Source organism: Talpa occidentalis, unplaced genomic scaffold (assembly GCF_014898055.3).
Source record: "Talpa occidentalis isolate TD23 unplaced genomic scaffold, MPIMG_talOcc4v2.1 talOcc4.11, whole genome shotgun sequence".
In the NCBI taxonomy this organism is placed as follows: Eukaryota; Metazoa; Chordata; class Mammalia; order Eulipotyphla; family Talpidae; genus Talpa; species Talpa occidentalis.
This window is the reverse complement of record NW_023601104.1, coordinates 76,448,296-76,470,959: the sequence shown is the minus strand read 5'-3', so window position 1 is coordinate 76,470,959 and position 22,664 is coordinate 76,448,296. Positions and strand designations below refer to the sequence as shown.

Sequence of the window (22,664 nt, the reverse complement as noted above, 5' to 3'; positions counted from 1 at the left end):
TTTCAAATCTCTCAGCCGTGGGAACAGGGAAGGCCTCGGGCCAATCACTTTCTCCTGGAGTTTCTAAATGTTTTCCCCAGTAGCACCGCAAACCTCTTCCTTTGCCAAGTTCTCTCCTTCCTGACCCCCAGCCCGCAGCCCCCTGAGGCCCGGCCCTAGGTTCTCCTCGGCCATCGCGTTCTCGGTCTCCCCACAACCTCAACGCAACGCCCCGCCCCCGCCACTCCCTCGCTCCCCTGCCTCCTGGCCCCGCCCCGCTACTCTCCGCCCCTTTCCAACTCCGGGTCCTTAATCACCTCGTGGCCCCAGTCTCGCCTCTCTCGCCTCCAGCTCTCCCGCCCCTCCGCCCGCCCGCCCCTCCGCCCGCCCCGCCCCTCCGCCCGCCCCTCCTCTCCGCCCTGCCCCTTCCCCTCTGCCCCGCCCCTCCTCTCCGTCCCGCCCTTTTCTCTCCGCCCCGCCCCTCCTCTCCGCCCGCCCTCCTCTTCGACCCCGCCCCTCAGCCTCGCCCCGCCCCTCCTCTCCGCCCCGCCCCTCCTCTCCGCCCCGCCCCTTTCCGCCCCAGCTCCACCTCCCAGCCCCGCCCCTCTCTTTGCCTTTCTTCGCGGCCTCGCTGTCTCCGCCCCTTGTTTGCGTTCCCTCTGGCCAGCGCTAAGATTGTCAATCCACCGCTTCCGTCGTCCTGGTTGCTACGTCTGTTCTGCGCCGGAAGGAGAACCCGCGAACGCGTTTGGAATTATGGCGGCGGTGGATATCCGAGGTAACCTGTGCTTTTACTTTTTTTTTTTTAAAGGATTTATTTATGTTTATACAAGAGCTGGGGTACAGGCCAGAGATGCGGGGGGTGAGAGGATTCCCCAGAGACAGAGTGGGGAGCAGAACAGGCAGATTGACTGAAGTACACTGCTGAGGGGAGCAGCGGGCGAGGCAGGAGAGGTCTGCTGCGCCATGTGGGTTGCTCCCTGGCCGGCCGGGGATCGAACCGGCACTGCAGAGTCTGCGGATAGCTTCACAGCGCTGTGCTCAACCCGTTGCTTCACCGGGGAGGCCCCAGTGTGCTGTTACTTTTTGTTTCCTGATTGTCTGGGGTCTGATTTGGGGGTTTATAGCTCGCGGGGGCAAGGTTCAGATTCCTTTGTGCTGTTCCTCAAGCTGTTGTGAATGGTTTCTGTGAACGGCCCAAAGGTATAATCTCGCCAAAAGTTGCTTAATTTTTCCCAGCCCCTCGGGCGTCTTTTATACCTGTCAAAACGGAAGGGATTAGAAGCAGCTCTTGACTTTAAAGCCTCAGACTTAAAGTTGTGTTCTACACGCATTTCTCTGCAACAGTATTGGGGCTCTTCTCCGGGGAGCAGAAATGGCCATTGGGCTGGATTTGGGGTAATGAGCCAACCTGATTTAGTTCCTCTCGTGCCGACTTAGCGCGGCGATTGTCTTATTTTTGATAGCATTTCCTGACGCGTCCCTGAGCATGAATTCCTGAGGCTTTCTTCTGTTTTGTTTTTTAAAAATTATTTTAAATTTGTAATCCTTTCTGTCGAACTCTCAGCAGTTACTGAGGCCAGGGGTCGTTTTCATTCGTGCATCTGAATGGTGAAGTTACTCAAATATTTGTTGAATCAGTGGATATATATATGGAGAGGCAATCCCTTAATTACTACCTGATCACTGGTAGCATTAGGCCATGCATCTTCTTTTCAGCAAGTGTATACACATCCGTTTTAGTTTTTTAAAAAAAAAAAAAGCTTGGGAATTGGGCTCTGGAATCGCAAAGAGAGAACAGAGAGCGATTAAAAGTAACTGAAGCATGCAAATTTAGTTTCAAACAGACCATGTTTCTCTGGGTTGGGAGGAGATATTATGATGGTAATTCTCAAGAAAAATTCATGTAAGAGTCATGTGCAAATATCTTTATCTTTTACTATTGTAATGGCTTCCACAAAACTTCCTACACTTGCACGAGACTTTGCTTTTAAGGTTTTAATTGATTTATTTAAACAGTTTTTCCCACCACCACCACTCTTACCCTTTAATCCTATCTCACTCCCCCTCTGGGGGTAACCTCAGAAACCTCACTACTTATTAGTGGGCTAGTTTTTATAAGTATACTACTATGTTGAACCATCCATTATATAAATGTCAAATATATGTGTCATTTTGACTTACATCACTACACATAATTCCCACAACTCCTTCCATTTTGCTGTAAATGGCAACATTTAATCTTTCCTTATGACTGAATCGGGTTCCATTTTTGGATGTATCGTTTGTTCTTTGTCCAGCCCTCTAGTGGGCACTTAGGTTGTTTCCAGATCCTAGCTATTGTAAATAATGCTGCAATATACATCCTAAAGCATATGCTTTTTTGTAGTTGATGGTTTCATGTTCTTTGGACAGGTGCCCAAAAGTGAGTGCGCTGTGTGGTGTGGTATATCCACTTTTAGTATTTTGTGGTAAATCAATTGCTTTCCAAAATGGCTGAACCAATGTGCATTCCAAGCAACAGTGTGATAGGGTTCCACTTTGAATCCTCTCCAGCACTTGTTATTTAATGTGTGCTATTTTCATGGGTGTGGTTTTGACCAGCACTTCATTATTAAAAGTGATTATGAACTTTTTAAACTTCTTTTCTGGCATATTTTTAAGTTTTGCTGCGTTGAAACTTCTTTCAGGATTTTTTCACTTGAGTATTTGTGATATGTTGTCACTTCATTTTTAGTTTTTATGGGTTATAATAGGGATTTTTTTCATAATATTTTGTGTTTATACCCCTCCTGCAATAAGCTGTATGTAATCCTACGTTGTTTACCCAGATTTTTAGGTATCTGTTATTTCGTAGATTACTGCCTTTGCACCTGTTCATGTGACCAGGGCACTGGTGCTGGTAATGGCTTATCTGTAGTAGGGCACCAAAAGGTGCATCAGGTGAGCACCAGTGAGCATCAACAGTTCAAACTTCCTATTGTACTATGGGCTCCATAGAGATCCCCTTCCGTAGGCCAATTTCTTGGCCATAATATCTCCTATAGACACTTGCCTGCTTCAACCTCTAGACTGTAGGTTGAACACTAGATGTAGCATGGGGTTGTAGCTACAGCTGAGACTGGGCCACATGTCTGAAATTGTTCTCTTTTCCTGTTTGGAGCTTTACCTTGGGGCTCTTGCTCCTGTTATTAAGGTCCAGGTGCTTAAACTCTGTAGCAACACCTTTCAGTTGTTGCCTAGGTTTTGGCCTGGTTGTCTAGGGTGGTGATAAGGCAGATGTTTTGAATATTGTAGCGTCAGGCTGCAAATAATCTCTTCTATGGGAGACAACAGGTGATCTGATTGGGCTCCCCTTGCAGGTTCAGGCTCCAGCTTATTCTAGACCAGGCTGAAATCAATCACTGCATCCTTACTCCGATTGTTTTCTTGTGGTGCATCCTCTGTCCTGCATGATGGGTCTCCAAAGTCTGGTGTGGAGTGCCCCTGAGTTAACAATAGCAGAAGGGGTCCCATACCTTGGCCGCCCCTCCCTTTCGTGGGTTGTGCTGCACAGTATCAATGCAAACACTAAACACAGTTTATTTTATTTATTTTTTTATAAAGAAGGCCCATTTATTTTATTTTATTTTTTAAACATTTATTTATTTATACAAGCACTGGGTATAGTCAGAAGCGTGGGAGGGTGAGAGAATTCACCAGAGCGGGGAGCAGAGCAGGCAGAAGGACCGAGGTACACTGCTGAGGGGAGCAGCGGGCGGCAGGAGAGGTCTGCGCGCCATGCGGGACCCTCCTCCGGTGGCCGGGGAGCAGCCTGGGATCGAACCGGCGCTGCAGAGGCTGCGGGCAGCTTCGCAACCCAGCGTTCAACCGCTGCGCCACCGGGGAGGCCCTAAACACAGTTTAGTTAAGGTTTTTCCTGCCCTTTTCCATCATACCATTGCTCCTGATATATGTGGTAGTTGTCCTTTTCTCTTTCAGTGGTGTCAGCTTTGCTCTCTTGTACTTAGTTGTGAATTTGTGGAGGAGGTGAACCCAGCATCTTCACTCTGTTATCTGACCTGACCTGCATGAAACTTTGTTTTGTTTTTTGACTTTCATGTTTTAAAATTGTATTATTTTTCATTGAGGTAACATTGGTGTTCAGCAGCATGTATGTGTCAGAGATATAGGCACACACTTCTTCATTGTATCTTACTAGACCCACCACCGGTGCACCCATAGTCCTCTGCCAAAGTCCATGGACATACCATGCATTGCTCCCCACCTGCTTCTCCCCTCTGTATGAAACTTAACATAGATTTTTTTCACCCTCATTTGACCAGTAGAGTAAATGACACTGTACTTTCCTTGGCCTTCAATTATGCATTAATAATATGCATTTATAAACATTTGCTGAGTATTGCAATCAGTTCTATGGTAGTTTCTGATGAGTAAAACACAGTCCCAGTTCTCTAAAGACTCAGAATTTAATGGGAACACATTTGTATTTCTGGGTTATGATACCATGTAATAAAAGTGTATAAAAACGTCTATGAGAACATAAAGAAGTCATTATTTTTGTCTTGCGAAGTAGAGAATGACTTTGTACAGATAGTGACATTTGAAATGAATTTATCCTAACATGACCATTTAAATTATCTGCTAAAATCATACTCTTTTGAGAATGAAAGGGATCTCTTTTTAAAAAAAAGCAAACAGGAAAAAAGAGTCACAAACTAGATTAGCTGCGATTAAGACAGAAATCAGTTTATTCATTATGCTCTTAAAGTAAATTTGCTACAGGCCTACTGTAATCACAATTAGCATTTGTTGAATTATTACAAAATACTGAGCATTTTGCCTATGTAAGGTAGCACATAAATACTATTTCAAATAGATTAGAAAACTAAGATATGGGAAATTAACTTGTCAGATATTTGCTAATTGTCAATATGCTTTTCTTGTTTGGGGCAGATGAGACTTACAATTCCTAATTCTAAGAATTTGATTCCATATTAAATTCAGTGTATCCAAGCCAAGTCTACTGTTACTGCTTCCCTAAATGAGTTATTGTTTATAGAGTTTTGCAGACTTTATAATTGGTCATTCAGGAAATTATTTTTTTCCTCCTAAAAATATCCCTTCTGTCCTTTTCTTCTTGTGCATTGGCATTACTTTCTACCAGTTCCTAGTCACCTCATGTCCACATTTATTGGCTAATTAGTAGTCTCTTCAGGTTGTTCCTTTGTCTATGCTGAAATGATCTGTAAGTGTTAGTTTCTGCTATTTAAGTGAGAAATAAACCAAAAATTGCCTTTCTGCAAGTCCTCCTAAATAGTCATTCCTAAGGAAATAAGAAGTGTGTAAACATTGCTTTAAACAAAGCTAGTAACTGTAGTGTTTAAAACTGAAAATGATTATCCTTATTTTTCATTAGAAAATCTGGTTTTTCCTGAAAATGTTAATTTCCTGGTTTCTTATATATTTCATTATGACAGGACGTATTTGTGATGAATATCTTATGGTCTGGACTGATTTGGTCATTAACATACTTCATCAGTTTCCTCTTTTATAATGCATGTAGCATGTTTTATCTCATTTGATTAATTTTGCTCAGAACTGCTTGTCAGATTGGATTAGGTCTGACTTTTTTGAAAAATGCCAGAAGAGATTGCAGTATAGGAGAGGTTGAAGTTTTCAGTTCTTTTTCCTTTGAACTTTTTTTTTAAAGATTTATTTATACAAGAACTGGGGTACAGTCAGAGGCACAGGAGGGTGAGAGAATTCACCAGAGACAGAGCGGGGAGCAGAACAGCCAGATGGGCTGAAGACACTGCTGAGGGGAGCAGCGGGAGAGGCAGGAGAGGTCTGCCACGCTGTGTGGGAATCTCCCTGGCCAGCTGGGAATCGAACCCTCAATGCAGAGGCTACAGACAGCTTCACAGCACAGCGCTCAAGCACAGCACAGCGCTCAACCTGCTGTGCCACGGGGCCCTCCTTTGAACATTTTGCATAAGCATTTTGGTGATTGTGTCAGACCTAGTGGGATTTAGTATAGCCATTAGTGTGAAACATTGTAGCCAATAGTCTAACCAATAAAAGCTTATTACTTAATGGTATCTAGCTCTGCTTACCCTATTTTTTTTCTTTTGTATTTTGAAAAATTTGAGATTTAATCCTGCTTTAAAATGTGAAGCAATATGACTGCTTTCTTCACCTAATCATATTACTCCCTAAACATACTATACTATTATGTTTTCTTATCTTTGCATATATATTTTTTCTACTTAGAATTACTTTGCCACTTTTCTCTATGGTTAACCTCTATTTACTTTTTTTTTTTAAATAATAAATTTTATTTTTATATTCCCCATATAATTGCAAACGCCCCATTCTGACCCAATCCTTCCCCTCCCCCACCCCCAAAAAGTGTCTCTGGTTCATAGTTTTTTGTTGATTTTGATTTTCACTTTCTTATATTCATTTTCCTGGTCCCTTATTTAAGTTTTCTAGATTCCTGCTATGAGTGAGACCATCCGGTATTTTTCTTTTTCTTTTTGGCTTATTTCGCTGAGCATGATCCCTTCCAGCGCCATCCATGTTGCTACAAATTGCATGTGTTTATCTTTTTTGAATGCTGAGTAATATTCCATGGTATATATGTACCACATCTTCTTGATCCAGTCATCTATTTTTGGGCATTTGGGCTGTTTCCAAAGCTTAGCTATTTGTAACAGTGCTGCTATAAACATAGGGGTGCAGGTGCTCTTTGGAATTGATGTTTCTGTGTCCTTTGGGTAAATACCTAGGAGTGGAATTGCTGGATCATATGGAAACTCTATGTTAGTAGGTCCAGAAATCTCCACACAGCTCTCCATAGTGGTTGGACCAGTTTGCACTCCCACCAACAGTGCAGAAGAGTTCCTTTTTCTCCACACACCTCGCCAACATTTGTTGTTGCTAGTTTTTTTAATATGTGCCATTCTCACTGGTGTGAGATGGTATCTCATGGTAGTTTTGATTTGCATTTCCTGATGACAAGTGATGTTGAACATTTTTTCATATGCCTGTTGCCCATTTGCATTTCCTCTTCAGAGAAGTTTCTTTTTAGCTCTTCTGCCCATTTTTTGACTGGATTATTTTCTTTGTTGTTGCTGAGTCTCATCAGCTCTTTGCAGATTTTTGTGATCAGTCCTTTATCATTAGTGTTGGGTGCAAAAATGTTCTCCCAGTTGGTGGGGTTTCTCTTTGTTTTTGTTATTGTCTCTTTTGCTGTGCAGAAGCTTTTAATTTGATGTAGTCCCAGCTGTTTATCTTTGCCTTCACTATCACTGCTTTGGGTGATGTGTCTGTAAAGATGTCTTTGATGTGCAAATCCCGTAGTGTTTCGCCTATATTTCCTTCTATGTATTTTATGGTTTCAGGTCTTATGTCTAGTTCTTTAATCCATTTTGAGTTGATTTTTGTGTATGGTGTGAGGTAATGGTCAAGCTTCATTCTTTGCATGTAGCGACCCAGTTTTCCCAGCACCATTTATTGAACAAACCTTCTTTGCTCCAATGCATAGTCTTTGCTCCTTGTCAAAGATTAGTTGACCATAAATCTGTGGGTTTATTTCTGGATTTTCTATTCGATTCCATTGGTCTGTATGTCTGTTCTTGTTCAATACCATGTAGTTTTAATGATTATGGCTTTGTAGTATAGTTTGAAGTCTGGGAGTGTGATGCCTCCATTCCTTCTTTTTTTTTTCAGGAGAGCTTTGGCTATTCGGGATTTTTTGTGATTCCATATGTTAGCATCTGTATTTGCTATTATGTTTGTCTTTCTTTGATTTTATTTATTCTTTTAATAACTTTTTTTTTTTGGTCTTCTTTTCGTTGTTATTCGTCCCTCTGAGGTTCTGGCTTTAGGATTCCTTGTAGTATTTTTTGGAGTGGGGGTTTAGTCGTAATGAAATTCCGGAGTTTCTCTTTGTCTGGGAAGGTCCATATTCTTTCTTCATGGAGGAAAGAGAGCTTTGCGGGATAGAGTATTCTTGGTTGGCATCTGTTTTCTTGAAGTCTGTTGACTATGTCTCCTCTCTCTCCTTGCCCGTAGTGTTTCTTCAGAGAAGTCTGATGTCAGCCTGATTGGTTTTCCTTTGAATGTTATCTGTGTCTTCCCTCTTGTCAGCTTCATTATTTTTTCCTTGTCCTGGATTCTTGGGAGCTTTACTATTATGTGTCTTGCTGTGTTTTTCCTTTCGTCGTGGAAGTTTGGTGTTCTTCTTGCTTCTTGTATATCATTTTCAGCTCGTTCTTCGCATTTGGGAAGTTCTCTTCAATTATCTCCTGGAATATTTTCTCTGTTCCTACATCTCTCTCCTCTCCTTCTGGAATTCCTATAACTCTTATATTTCCTTTCCTCATGGAGTCAGATAGTTCCCGAAGTCTTTCTTCATTCTTTTTCCTTCGTACTTCTCTTTCCTTTTCTGTTTTGGTTCTTTTTATTTCTGTGTCTTCAAGAGTACTTATTCGTTCTTCCATTTCATCTATTCTGCTTTCATTGCTTTTCCCAGAGTTCTTTAGTTCCTCCATTAATTCTTTGATCTCCTGCATTTCTTTTATTTCCCTCTTTAGGGACTCTATTTCCTTCTTCTGATCTATCACTTTTTTAATCATGGCAATTTTAAATTCTCTTTCTGGAAGGCTCAGAAGTTCTCCAAGTCTGTCGTTGCAATCTGGGGAGTGGTTTTCTTTTTGTGGTGTGCTTCTTTCCTGAGGAGTTGTTAGGTTGCGTGTGGTTCTTCTACTCCCTACTGTCTGTTTTCTAATTTGTCATATGCGTTGGGACACTGTGTTGCTCGGACTGACTGGCATCTTGGGTGAACTTCTCCGCTCCCCTCTGGCTCTTCCAGGAGCCATCTCTGTCTTCTGGGGGAGCTTTCTGCTGGTTTTAGGCAGTTTTTTACTGAAGAAATGTCCTGTTCTAAAATGGTGAAGCGGGATGCAGTCCCTGCGCCTCCGGTTTCAGCACACTCTTCTGCGCCCCCGGTCTGCCCCGGACGTGGGTGCCTGCTCCCTCTGTGGGCTCAGACTGCTGGTCGGAAGGGGCCTGGCATGGGGTGGGCTAACTTCCCGGCTGGCCACTGGGTCCTCCAGAAGCCTTCTGCCCTTTTCAAGCAGTCTTAAGAATTGCCTGTTCTATGGGGTGTTAGTGACTTTTTTTCCTGGTCGCTAGGTGGCGCCAGAGATCTCTCCTATTGTCCTTGGGGGGCTGTTTTCGCCCCCCCACCCCGTGGGACAGGAAAGAGCGGGTATGGTAGGGTAAACCTCAACAGCTTTGGGGTGCTGTGTCTGCCTTGTGCCCCACGGTCGTGGGGAACCCACGCCCCTAATTTCTTGCCCCGGGTCTCAGTTCAAAGCCCTCAGGTCCAGGACGCGGGCTGTAGCCCAGTTCAGTGGCGCGGGAATGGAGCCTTTTGCACCCGCTCCCGTGCCTGGGCGCCTGGTTCCTGCTTACTCAGGGAGGGACCTTCACCTCAGTGAGGACCTCGCGCGTCTCCCCGCAAGCCTAGGTCGCAGGCGCGGGGACCTGGGCCGCTGCGATCCCGGTCCGCGTTTTCTTTTCAAGCGTGCCAAGCGCGCCACCTTCCCGCGCAAGCTCACCGGCAGCCCGGGCTGTGTGCGCGTCTCCCGGGGTCTTTGTTCTTCTCTAATGGCGCCCGGAGCCGTTCGCTCACCGCGGCGGCGGCGAATCCTGCAGGGTTCTCCACAGCTCCCGTTCATGGGGTTGTGGTGGCTGCACACTCACAGTCCCGCTTGCTGCGTCGTTTGTCGTTTGTTCTTGTGGGTCGTTTTGGTTTGTTGTTTCCCTCCTCTCTGCCGGTCGGAGAGTGCCAACTCTGTGGGCGGGGGAGGGGAGCAGGGTTCTGCGCTTCCCTCCCTTCTAGTCTCTTTTATGGCCACTTTCTTCTTCGGGTAGTTTGCTGGAGTCACCCGTTTATCTTCCGTGTCCCGGTTCTCTCTGGGACCTGCCGCTTTTCCTCCCTATTAACTTTTTTTAATGGGAGATCTTACTCGCAGTGTCTCCTCGCCGCCATGTTGCTCCGCCCCCTCTATTTACTTTTTAATGCACAATGTTGAAATCCATCTCCTCCTGTACCTACAGGTAAAGTATTCACCTACAGGTAAAGTATTCTACTCAGCTGTGCTATAATAACACATTTGTTTAAACATTTGTTATAGTGTAGTGTTGTCTCTGCTTTCTTTATCATGTTAGACTGTAAGAATATTGTAGGTTAAGATCCATGTTATCCTTATTATCATAGTGCCTTACTACATAGATACTTAGTAAAAGTCTGTTGAATTCGATTTTGTTCTATTTTGTCATACTTTATCATTTTGTTTCTTTTTTATAGATAATCTGCTGGGAATCTCTTGGGTTGACAGTTCCTGGATTCCTATTTTGAACAGTGGAAGTGTCCTGGATTACTTTTCAGAAAGAAGTAATCCTTTTTATGACAGGACATGCAATAATGAAGTGGTCAAAATGCAGAGGTTAACATTAGAACACTTAAAGTAAGTTATTGTGAGAATGAAGCCTCTTTGCCCAAGTATAGATTTTGCAGTGAATGGTACTTTCCAACTGTGTGAATGAATTAATCAAGAAGTACAAGATAGAAAATTTTGGAAGAAATAGTTTTCAGTTTATGCAAGTTTGACGTACAGAACAATTATTAATACAGTCAGCCTTTTGTGTCTACCAGTTCTGCATTCATGGATTCAAACAGTGGACACCAATGGTTGCTTGAGTCCATGGATTGCACAATCCATGGATATGGGATATAGGTCCACCTGGAAGTGGACCCATGCAGTTCAAACCCTTGTTCAAGGGTCAGCTGTGCTATGGAGTTAAGCCTATGATGGTTGTGTCTGTACATGTATAGACTATTTTCTTATTGTTATTTTCTGAAAATATATAGTATAACAACTATATAGCATTTAACTTCTTTTAGGTATTATAAGTAATTGCAAATGATTTAGAGTCTACAGAAGGATGAGTGTGGGTTTTTTGTAAATACTATATGATTTCTTATAAGGAACTTGAGCATCCATGGATTTTGGTGCCTGTGGGAGTCTTGGAATCCAGTCCTTTGTGGCTGTTGAGAGACAGATAGCGTCACTTATATCCTAGGAAGTTTTTCTGCAAAATTTCTTATAGCATCATTCAATTAAAATATAGATGTAGATCTAATGAGTGATTTTAATAGTTCAACTATTGTCCTCAACAAGATAACCATACGTATTGTCTTTTCTGCATCTAATTTAATATCTTAAAAGCATAGTCTGATTTATAGTAGATTTTTCTTTATATGAGAAATGAAATTTTAGCTAAACAAATGTGAAGCAGATTTCTTTAAATTTAGGATACCAAATAATTAAGAATTTATTACAATTACAAAAGTTTCTGAAACAACCATATAATTTTTCATCTGGTCATTTGCAGCTGAACATTAGGGAAGCTTATGAAATTAAAATTTTCTAGTATTTTAAATAGTTTTTGTTACGAGGCAAATATTTACGACTATTAAGACAAGTTGATACTTTTAAGCAGTCTGTCAGATTAAAAGGTTTGTTGGGTCTAGGATAATATTTTTGATGTTTTCTAGTCGGGTAAAATATATAGTTGAGATGTAGAGTCAGGATGGGTAGTCTTCATGTATATTTGTATGTTTTAAATATATTTGTAGATCTTAGGAAGCATAGTATTTTGGTTGCCATTTTGTAATGTATGCTCTTCATTTCAGTCATGAACTCAGAATTAAGGTTATCTTGAGTTTTTGTAGAGAAATTCTGTTTAAAAACCAAATCTTTCTCTGTATTCTGCCTAACTAGGAAAATAGCCAGTTTTATTGAACAACCATTTTTTTGCAACTACATAGGTAGTTCCAATCCTATTTAAATTTTTGCTCTATTTTTGTTTAACAACTTGTGTGTTCTACAAAATTGTAGGCATTTTATAAATCTGGATGTTTGTTTTCTGTTTTCAGTCAGATGGTTGGAGTGGAATACATTCTTTTACATGCTCAAGAACCCATTCTTTTTATCGTTCGGAAACAACAGCGGCAGTCCCCTACCCAAGGTAAAATGTGTAAACTTCAGACATTATTTTCTTCTTAAAATACCATGATACATGATACATACCACTGTATGTTCTTATTTTTTTTGGATTGGGTTGTTTTGGGGATATCTCTAAGACGAGGTAACATGTTCAGTGCTTTGCTGAGAGGACTCAGCAGGCTCAGCATATAGACATACCTAAATTTGTTGTCCTGCAAGGGACAACATCAAGTGTACCCTCTCTCCAGTAGTGAAATGTAGTCCCATGTGTGTAGTATCTTTATTCAAGGAAATCCATTTGAGATGCTTGAGTCAAGTCCAGAATTTTTATTAAGGCTAATCAGGTAGGCACTTTTGCCTGAAGAAATTCCAAAATCTCTAGGAAATTCATAGCATTTGTACAAATTGTCTAGGCAGGGTGGTATATTAGCCATAACTATCATTTATGAAATGTTTCAAAAGCCAAGTTCCACTGGTTGTTGCTTGGACATCTGGAGTCTTCCAGCATGCCAACAGCAATTCTAAGCACTGATAGAGTAACTCACTATATTGAAGACACCTCTTCCTATTGAGCATAGCTGTTCCAACTGGATCTTGAGCATTCTGAGTAATATTCCTTCTCATCTCAGTCTACTGAGTCTAATTCTATTATGAAATATATAGTAGATGTAGTTACACCAAATTCATAGAGGATCAGTTGGAAGTTCTAATGGATATATTCAACCAAAAGTCTTAACTGGGTTATACTACCAAACAGAAACTTACTTTAGAAACATATTGAACTGTATAGAATTCAGACTTGAATGAAAGAGCTAGTCACATATTCCAGAGATCACTAGCTGCATCTCCCAGTTATATACCTTCAACAGTACATTTAGGGGCAATCTTCACCCTAGTATTGAGTACAGAGAATGACTTGCTGAAAAAATTGGGGTTCTAAAAGTTGGTTTTGCCCAAAGAAATAGGAATATAAATGAAGGAGGAAGAATGACAACAGACACAGCAGAAATCCGGAGGATAATCAGAGATTACTATGAACATTTATAGGCCAACAAATTCAACAATCTAGAAGAGATGGACAAATTCCTTTAACTCTGCAGTCATCCAAAACTGGATGAAGAAATAGAAAACCTAAACAAATATCTCCTCAAATGTATGGTTGCCCCTAAGTACGATTGAGAGTAGCATTGGATCACTTCAGATTTTGTGAATCCATATTAGCAAGATATTCAGGTGATTCAGATGCACATTAAAAGTTTGAGAAGCACTCCTCTGGGGTAGGAGTTGTCAGTTTTTTTCTGTGAATATCCAGAGTAACTATAGGCTTTGTGGGCCTTATGGCCTCTGTTACAACTGCTCACCAAGTGCTACAGCAGCCCTAGGTAATAATATAAATTAATGGGTGTGGCTTCTAATACAACTTTATTTATAAAAACAGGAATTGCCAAAATGTGTCTTTAAGCTTTAACATGGAAAAGGGCAAATTTTAGTTCTTTTTATGGAAATCTGCTAAGCAGCTTGTTTGCATATATTCATAAACAATTTTTCCCCCCTAAAACTGCCTTAGTTATCCCGATGGCTGATTATTATATCATTGCTGGAGTGATCTATCAGGCACCAGACTTGGGATCAGTTATAAACTCTAGAGTGGTAAGTATCTTCACATTCCTTAAACACTAAAGAAAGCTTATAATTGAGTTATCTTGCTTCTAAGAATCAAATAGAAGTTTCCCTCCTTGGTTAAGTTGGTGTAAAGTATAAACTTAAAATATCTTGAACCCTGGTTGTTCTGGGCCATCTTCATGTTAAAAGTATATATTACAGCTCCAACTGATTTAGGTTCTGAAAAATGAGATTACTATCTTGCATATATAATATTTTGTGAGTACTTTGGAAATTTTGGTTGAACTAATGAGAAATTCGCGATTTGTTTCTTTTTACAAGCTTACTGCAGTGCATGGCATTCAGTCAGCTTTTGATGAAGCTATGTCATACTGTCGATACCATCCTTCCAAAGGGTATTGGTGGCACTTCAAAGATCATGAAGAGCAAGGTATGTTGGACCCCTAGACCCTCTTAAATCCCTTGGCTTTCTGAGTGTTGTTTTCTTTAAGAAAAAGACTTGATGATTTCTGAGTGTATTTTACTTCTCCATATGAAGACTCTTCATGGGATAATGGCATTGTCAACTATAACTCATGTAACTAGATGTAGTAATAATAGCTTTCCTATTAGAGCTATTTCCCATACAGAGCAAATCAGTGATGAGGAATGAGTAATGATATTTCTTGTTTACCTATCTTCAGTCATTTTGTAATCTGAACCCAAATCCCCCCCAATATTAAAAGTAGGAAAGGTGCTGTTAGAGCCTTATCTTCAGATAACCAGTCTGTTTTCTGATCTTTCCATGTAATTACCTGTCTTGATTGTACATTCTCTAGGTTCTATAACCGCTAACCCATTCCTTGTCTTGTACCTCACTTATCAGTAAAAGTATTTCTGGAAATATATCTATACTAGTGTGCCTGCCATCTGAATTTCCTTTGCTGAGAAATAGCAGCTCAGAATAAATTGCTGCAGGAATGCAAACTTTAAATAGAATTCAGACCTTTGGAATGAATGGTCTTTCAGGTGTAGTTATATTTATTCTTTTTTTTTTTTTTTTTAAGATTGATTGATTGATTGATTTATGCAAGCACTGGGTATAGTCAGAAGCGTGGGAGGGTAAGAGAATTCACCAGAGCCAGAGCGGGGAGCAGAGCAGGCAGAAGGACCGAGGTGCACTGCTGAGGGGAGCAGCGGGCGGCAGGAGAGGTCTGCACGCCATGTGGGACCCTCCTCCAGTGGCCAGGGAGCAGCCGAGGATCTAACCTGCACTGCAGAGGCTGCGGGCAGCTTCACAACCCAGTGCTCAACCGCTGCGCCACCGGGGAGGCCCAAGTTGTATTTATTCTTAGTAGTTGTAGGCAGCAACCTTTGGCATAGGAAAGCTTGCATCAGTTGACTAGACTTCTCCCAGGTGCTGTTTGTCCACCCTAATGAAATGTTTGGAGTAAAACTGGAACCCTTCATTAAGAGACAGTTCCACAATACACCTCCTTCCTGGGAAAGTTTCACATGTGATTAATGTAAGAATTTCCCTTGCAAGTTCTTTTCTTTCCTGTCTTCATGATCTTCTGTTTAACTTGTTTTATTTTTCAGTGAATTTTTGTCTTCATTACTAAGTGTGGTAGCTTGGAGTTTTAAGAAAATCACATTTCCGTTTACACCTATTAGATTTCGGGAAAAGACTAACTTACTTATAGTATGTACAAGACAATTTCAAACCAATAATATGGATTGGGACTTAGGTAATTTTGAAATTTATGTCCATGCTTACATGGTAAAAATTGAAATATCTTTAAAAGACATTGGCTTTTTAAATGTTAGAATATAAATTTCATTTAACAGGGAAAGTTAGAATACTTCTATGCTTATGCTATATTTAATTTATTTGGGAAGATTATATTTTGAATAGCAGCCATTAAAAATAATGAAGTTTGAGTATATTTATGGAGGGCAAATATTTGTAAAATATAAGACCCCCTACTATTAGAGACAGCTTTAATTTGGTTTGTATTTTAATAGAGAAAGTCAAACCTAAAGCTAAAAGGAAAGAAGAACCAAGCTCTATTTTCCAGAGACAGCGTGTGGATGCTTTACTCCTAGACCTTAGACAGAAATTTCCTCCCAAATTTGTGCAGGTAATGTGGTTAATAATTGATTTGACACTTTATTTTTAATTTACAACTCTACAGTGTGATCTAAAAATACTGATTTTCCTCATTAGTTTTAAAAAAATGAACTATGAATCAAAGGAAAGATTTTTAAGGACTTAATGAATTGGGCAAAGGAAATGTAATTAATGTGTTTTTAAGTTTAATTCCTCATTGAATCTTCATGAATTATGAGAACTGCATATAGATAATATTCTCATTTAAAGGGTTACCGGACATGTCATGGATGGTAATAAAACTAGAATGTGAAATACATGCTGTTTTCATTCTGTATGCTGCTATCCAAACTCATGTCTAGGTCCTTGTTAAAAATTTATGACAAAAAGAATAGAGCAGTTGTGGTATAGGATATGGCATCATAAGTGGAGGATATGAGTAATAGAAAATAGTTATATAAGATTGGTGTTTAAGTAATACAAATTCCACTATGTTATTATGGAGTGTGGTTCCAAGAGCAATAGCAAATCCATCTGCTGTTCTGCTAAGTGAATTTTTGAAGTGAAGTAAGTATGAGATGGGGTATATGAACATATGTTTAGACTTGTTTATGGGTCTTTGCAAGGCTGTGGACACAAAAGGTCCAGTCAAAACAGTCAGATACATTGTTTTTCTTGTTGGGGCCTGTTTCAGAGACTTTCAGGGGTAGATTTAGTTTAAATGAGATTTTTCATACCATGAGATAATGTAAAACAGGCCACACCTTCCCTCTTCCCTGCTTCCACTAAGAGACACATGCTGTTGGACTGATGATTTGGTGGTGAGAAGAGCAGAGCACACTGTTGGAAATCAGAACAAAAAGTCAGTTTAGAAAAAAAAAAAATCTCATAAATTGCACTGAAAGATGAAATAGTGTTTATTGAATAAATGAGTTAATGACTTTTAGCTGTGTGTAGGGTGTACATAACCACTATAAGGTATAAGAGGTTAGGTGTCGTTGGCCATACAGTCATTGAGTACACAATATTTACCACTAGGTAAACTGGTTGAAGGACACCTAGACTAGCACAGTTCAGTAGTCTTTAGACACATGTGACTTGGGCATTTGAAATAAACTAGTGCAGGTCCAGAATTAATTAGACTTGGTTTTGCTGGCTCACCAAAGTTTAGAATATAGGAAAAGAAAAGGCTTGTGTTTATATATATATATATATATATATATATATATATAAAATTGCTAAGGGTTCTATTTTATTGACCAACCTCCTCCAGAACATTCAGTAGTTTACATTCTGTTGGGTTGTGAGGTAGTCCTGCTGAATGACTACTCCTTTTTTTTCTGACAAGGGCTCCTGCCTTGAATCACATTTGCTGTCCTGTACTGGTGAACTAAACTGGACAATGTATCTTAATAAAACAAAACAAAATCTTTGTCTTATAGAACATTATGGGAATTTAAAAACATACCAAAAGTAAAAATAGAGCAAATAATTTAAAGTGAAACCCTCATGGACCATTGTCTTGCTTCCACAATTATCATACATGGCCAATCTTGTTTTATATCTTCTCCCCCTTCTTCACAATTATTTTGAAGCAGGTTGCAGACTTCATATTATTTCCTTGAGAATTTTAGATTTTTCTTTTGAAGGCTTAGCGTAGTCATGCTTGTTATTTTCTAAAAGTGCACTTTCTTTTAGTCATACAAGGTCCAAAAACTAATTTCTAAAGATAGAGTACATCAAACTATGTGTAACTCAACTAGGGAAGGATGACTTTCTTTAGAACTGTTAATAGTACTTTGTTCCTTGTACTCATAGTGTTTCTCTCAGATCAAGGGAAAAAAATAGATCTGAAATCTCCTGTGAACTCCTTGTTTACCCATTGTGTCTGCCAGAATCATTTGTAGCTTGCGACTTCTGCCTGCTTGTTTGAAGCTCCTTTTTTCATGTTTTAATTCTTGTTATTACTGAAAGTTACACTAATACTAATGTGATGGAAATTCAGGCCCTCAGAACATTTTATGATGAATGTCTTTGCTGGGCTATTTTCAGAAGTTACTAGAACATTATAGGATATCATTTCTGCTAGGCTTATCCCAAGACTACCTGACTACATTTTGTCAGAACGGTGCCATCATTTTTTTTCCCATCTCAAGCCACATCCTGCTAGATTGTCTGGCATTATTCACTAAAAAGGATGAGACAGTAAGCATCAGTAGGTAATGACATTATCCAATGTCCATATACAGTTCCTTTGCCAATATAGTTCAAATGGTTAGTGTTAACACATGAGAATAGTTCCTCTCAATTTTTTACTTCATCAGTGTTCTACCATTGTTTTAAAAGAAAAATTTATTTTCCTAAATTACTTTTACACATGTTTAAGTCCTAATTTATTCATAAAATATGTGTTAATGTGGCTATGTTTAGGGTTCCCATGCCTCCCACTGTACTGGGATTTGCTTGAAGGATTGGCAGGATTTATTAGTGACATAATAAGGATATACAGCTCCGTAGAAGGAGAGAAGACACACGAGGAGGCAAGAGGGAATCCATGTACAGACTTACACTCATACCTTGCCATGAGGGCTCACACAAGGCTCTTTTTTCTCAGCAATAAAAATGCAGCAATATGCATGTGAAATTTCTGCCCAAGGAAGTCCTTTAATGACTTATGGTGCTCATATGTTTTGGGGGCATAGGAGGGTTCATCACGGTGGTACCCTTTATCTAGCATATGCCCATTTTCCACATTCCCTAAAGAAAAGCAGACAGTCAGCATAAACGGCATTATTTGTACAAGTAATCTAGGCACAGCGAGCCTCCATTACCTGCTAAGGGAGTAGTGGAAACCCTCCCAGAATCCAAGTACTAGTCTGTAGCCAGTGACCAGTTTTGCAGACTGACCTTTCTAAGGATAGCAGTGTCAGACCTCCTGTGTTAACCTTTTCTGCACAATAGAGAATAGTATGTTTTGTTTTGTTTTTTAAAGATTTATTTATTTATGCATACAAGAACTGGGGTACAGGCCAGAGGTGCAGGGGGTGAGAGGACTCACTAGAGACAGAGTGGGGAACTGAATCGGCAGATTGACCGAAACACATTGCTGAGGGGAGCAGCGGGCGAGACAGGAGAGGTCTCTGCTGCGCCGCCATGTGGGTTGCTCCCTGGCTGGCCCAGGGATTGAACTTGTGCTGCAGAGGCTGTGGATTGCTTCAGAGTGCGGTGTTTAACCTCCTGAGCACCAGGGAGGCCCGAGAATAGTATTTTTTTATTATTAAATGTAATGGTTCCTAGAACTTGAGATTGGAGTGGGCTAGTAGGCAGTTGGCAGCAGTAATCTGGAACAGGTGATAACAAAATCTTGTAGTCTTTAGTCATAGCAATAGACAAGAAGACATGGGGTCTGGGGGTGGGAGAGCGCTTTTCTTCTGAGATGACAGGGAATAAGGTGTGTGTGTGTTTGTAAAGGTATAAATTTGGAGGGAGGTAGATGAATGGGAACTTGGGTTTTTTTTTTTAACATGGAGGATAAGTCATTGGCTGAAGATCAGGAGCAGGTTATAAACCTTGGGAGAGGAGGAGAGAACACGTGTTTTAAAGCATTTAAGTTTGGAATGAGACAGTAGGGTCCAACCAAGTGAAAGATTGGGTGTAGAGAATGGAGGATCTCACCTTGTTCCTGACTGCTAATCTCCCCATTTTTTCCTGTAGTATAATTTTACTCACTAGAAACCTTATATTCACAGCAGAATACTTCGTTTCTTTACATCCCACACGTTACAACTTTAAAAGTTGAGGATTCATCTAAACTTGGTTATACGTTCTTATAGCTCATATTCCCTAAACAAATGTGCCTCTAGAATCTTAAAAGTCTCCATTATTCTCTCCCATTTGATTTTACTTTACTTTTTGTAAAGCAGTGTAGCTCAGGTACAGAGGCAGAGGGCTTTGTAGAAGCTCAAGGGTTTTCAATGTTTGACTCTTTTGTTCTAGTTTTAGATTTGTGTCTTTTCTGGAGTGCAAATGATAACTTTATAATGGTACAGGAATAGTAGTTCCTTTTCATGAAGTCATTTATAATTTGTATTAAGTGTAATTTGAATGAAGGTGTAATTTTAATTAGAATTATGGACTCAAGAAGGAAGAAAACTTGCTAACCTGTCTTGTTTTCTTCTCCCCCGTCTCCCCACTTTTTAAATTTAAATTACAGCAAAAGTCTGGAGAAAAGCCTGTCCCAGGTATGGTTCCTCTGATATTCTTACTAAACTTGAAAGAAAACCAAATAAATAAATTACTTAACACGGTAGAAACTGTAGCATCGAGATGAGTTATGGGCATTTTGTCCTTTGAGACTTTCATTGTAGTTTGTTACCCCTTACCTCTCTCTCCCAGATATGCTAAATTGTCAAGAATGATGCTTTTATAATAGTGTATTATTATTAAAAACATGAATTAGGAAGAAATGGCATTGAGAAGGTAGGAGAAAATGAGATGATTTGAGGTTGTTTTTAGTTCAGATATCAGTGTGAAAAGGTCTGTTACACTATTGAAAATAGGTATTAAACTGTTGAACTGGTACAGAATAATTACATGTCTTGTTTGTATATAATGGCTTATTTAAATGCCATGTGTTTTTGTGTAGTGTCAGATTTGCATGGATAATCAGGTTTTTAGGTTTATAAGTAGATTCTTATACATTGGCCTGAAACAGATAAATTAGAACTTGAGACAAGCAGTTCTAACTAAATTTGAGAATCAGAACCATTCACATTAATTGTTGTCTACATTGGTCATTCCTCCACCGCCAACCTCCAAACAATATCTGCTTTTGATGTCAAGTGGATCAGACAAAGAAAGAAGCCGAACCTATACCAGAAACTGTAAAATCTGAGGAGAAGGAGGCCACCAAGAATGTCCAACAGACAGTGAGCACTAAAGGCCCTCCTGAAAAACGAATGAGACTTCAGTGAGTGTTGGACGAGAGAGAAACCTGTAAGACTCTTCCTGTCCTTTATTATACCTCATTACTGTGACATGCTCTTGAACTTTAAAATTCTTTGTCACAATCCTCTCATTTGTATAGAATGTTGTACTTGTTCTTTAAGGAAAGATGAACGGATCTTCATGCTTTCCATATGAATATTTTTGATGTATCCTTTCCTTTGTGATCTTCCCCCTACTGAACTCGCGCAACTTCCTCAATCATATGTGTACCTTATACATTAAAAAAAATAAATTTATTTGTATAAATTACTTTATCATGGCTTTTTCTCCCTCATGTCTCTCTGAATTATTTCTAGATGCATTTTGTAAACAGACAGGATTGTTAAAGTAATAACTTAAGTTTATTTTCTTTTATTTGCATGTTCCTTGGTATAAATTGTGCTAGTTACTAACATTTTGAAAGATAAAAGGGAAAACCAATGCTGTCATCCTTTATATACTCATACGTGTTGTGAATTTTTTCCCCGTGTGTATTAGCTTATAGTTGTTCTGTTCACATAATTTTACTCTCATCATATTATTATGTCTGTTTATAAGCACATTCCAGTTTTACTTAGTCTTTATAGACTATTTATTTTAGCGGCTAAATAATTTTTGTGATTGTTTTTTTAAATGATCCCATGTTATGTTCAGAATTTTCTCAACTTGCATTATTTTAAATAAGGTGTAGTGATTATAGTTGTGATAGTGACTTTTCAATGCTTAATACTTCCTTAGAGTCTAGTAGTACAATCACTGCAGTCTGCACATATTTTTGCTCTTAGTCTGTGTTGCCAAGTTGTTTCTCCTAAAAGATCTGGACCAATTTACTCAACAGCTAAGTATGAAGATCCCAAGTTCTCTACAATCTTGCTACCACTGACTATTGTTTTCATTCTTAGTGCTAATTAAAGCAGCAAAATATATATATTTTATTAAGTTATTGAACAATCTCTCACCTTTGCTTTTTGCATTTATAAAGCCTGGTTTTCTAGATTATGTGACATTTTTCTTTTAGCTTTTCATTTTGACATAATTTCAGGTTACAGAAAAGTTACAAAAATAGTACAAAGGGGGCCTCCCCGGTGGCGCAGCGGTTGAGCGCTGGGTTGTGAAGCTGCCAGGTTTGATCCCCGGCTGCTCCCAGGCCACCGGAGGAGGGTCCCACATGGCGCTCAGACCTCTCCTGCCTCCCGCTGCTCCCCTCAGCAGTGTACTTCGGTCCTTCTGCCTGCTCTGCTCCCCGCTCTGGCTCTGGTGAATTCTCTCACCCTCCCGCACTTCTGACTGTACCCAGTGCTTGTATAAATAAATAAATCTTTAAAAAAAAATAGTACAAAGGTTCCTACATATATACCTTTTGTGCAGATTCTCCACAGAATAAACTTTCTGTATCTATTATTTCCTTTAATTTTTCTATCCCTAACTCTTGCTGTCAGTTGCTGTTTCTCTGTGTATACATGCACATTTGTCTGTATGTATAACATACATATATAATACAACTTTTTTTTGGGTTAAGAGTCACTTGCTTTCATGAGCATTTTCTAAAATCAAGGACATTTCTTTGATGCGCACAATATGATTATCAAAATCAAACTCATGATACTATTATCCAGTCTGTTGTTCTTGCTGCTCTTTAATTTTAAGCAAATGTCTATTTCCCAGCTCTTTTTCCTTTATATAATTTTTTTCAAAATCTGCAGCTAATAAAGAACATACATTATATATTTTTTGTTTTTTACCATTTGTTGAGACTTCCTTTATGACAGTGGATATCATATATTTTGGTAATTATTTCATGTGTATTTGAGCCTAATAAGTATTCTGCAATTATTGGGTAGTATTTTATATGTGTCAGGTTCATTTGATTAACCTTGTTTAAATCTGTTTCCTCTTATATATAT

The 22,664-nt window shown here is 39.6% G+C and overlaps 1 protein-coding gene across 1 annotated transcript; it reads left to right on the top strand.

The window, feature by feature from the left end:
• The first annotated feature begins 640 nt into the window (after positions 1 to 640).
• MED6 (mediator complex subunit 6) lies at positions 641 to 21,979 on the top strand. Its single transcript, XM_037503607.2, has 8 exons — positions 641 to 757; positions 10,361 to 10,520; positions 11,993 to 12,084; positions 13,630 to 13,712; positions 14,007 to 14,115; positions 15,690 to 15,805; positions 19,988 to 20,015; positions 20,617 to 21,979. The coding sequence occupies exons 1-8, from the start codon at positions 736 to 738 to the stop codon at positions 20,745 to 20,747; spliced, it is 741 nt and encodes a 246-aa protein (XP_037359504.1). The 5' UTR covers positions 641 to 735; the 3' UTR covers positions 20,748 to 21,979.
• The last annotated feature ends 685 nt before the right edge of the window (positions 21,980 to 22,664 follow it).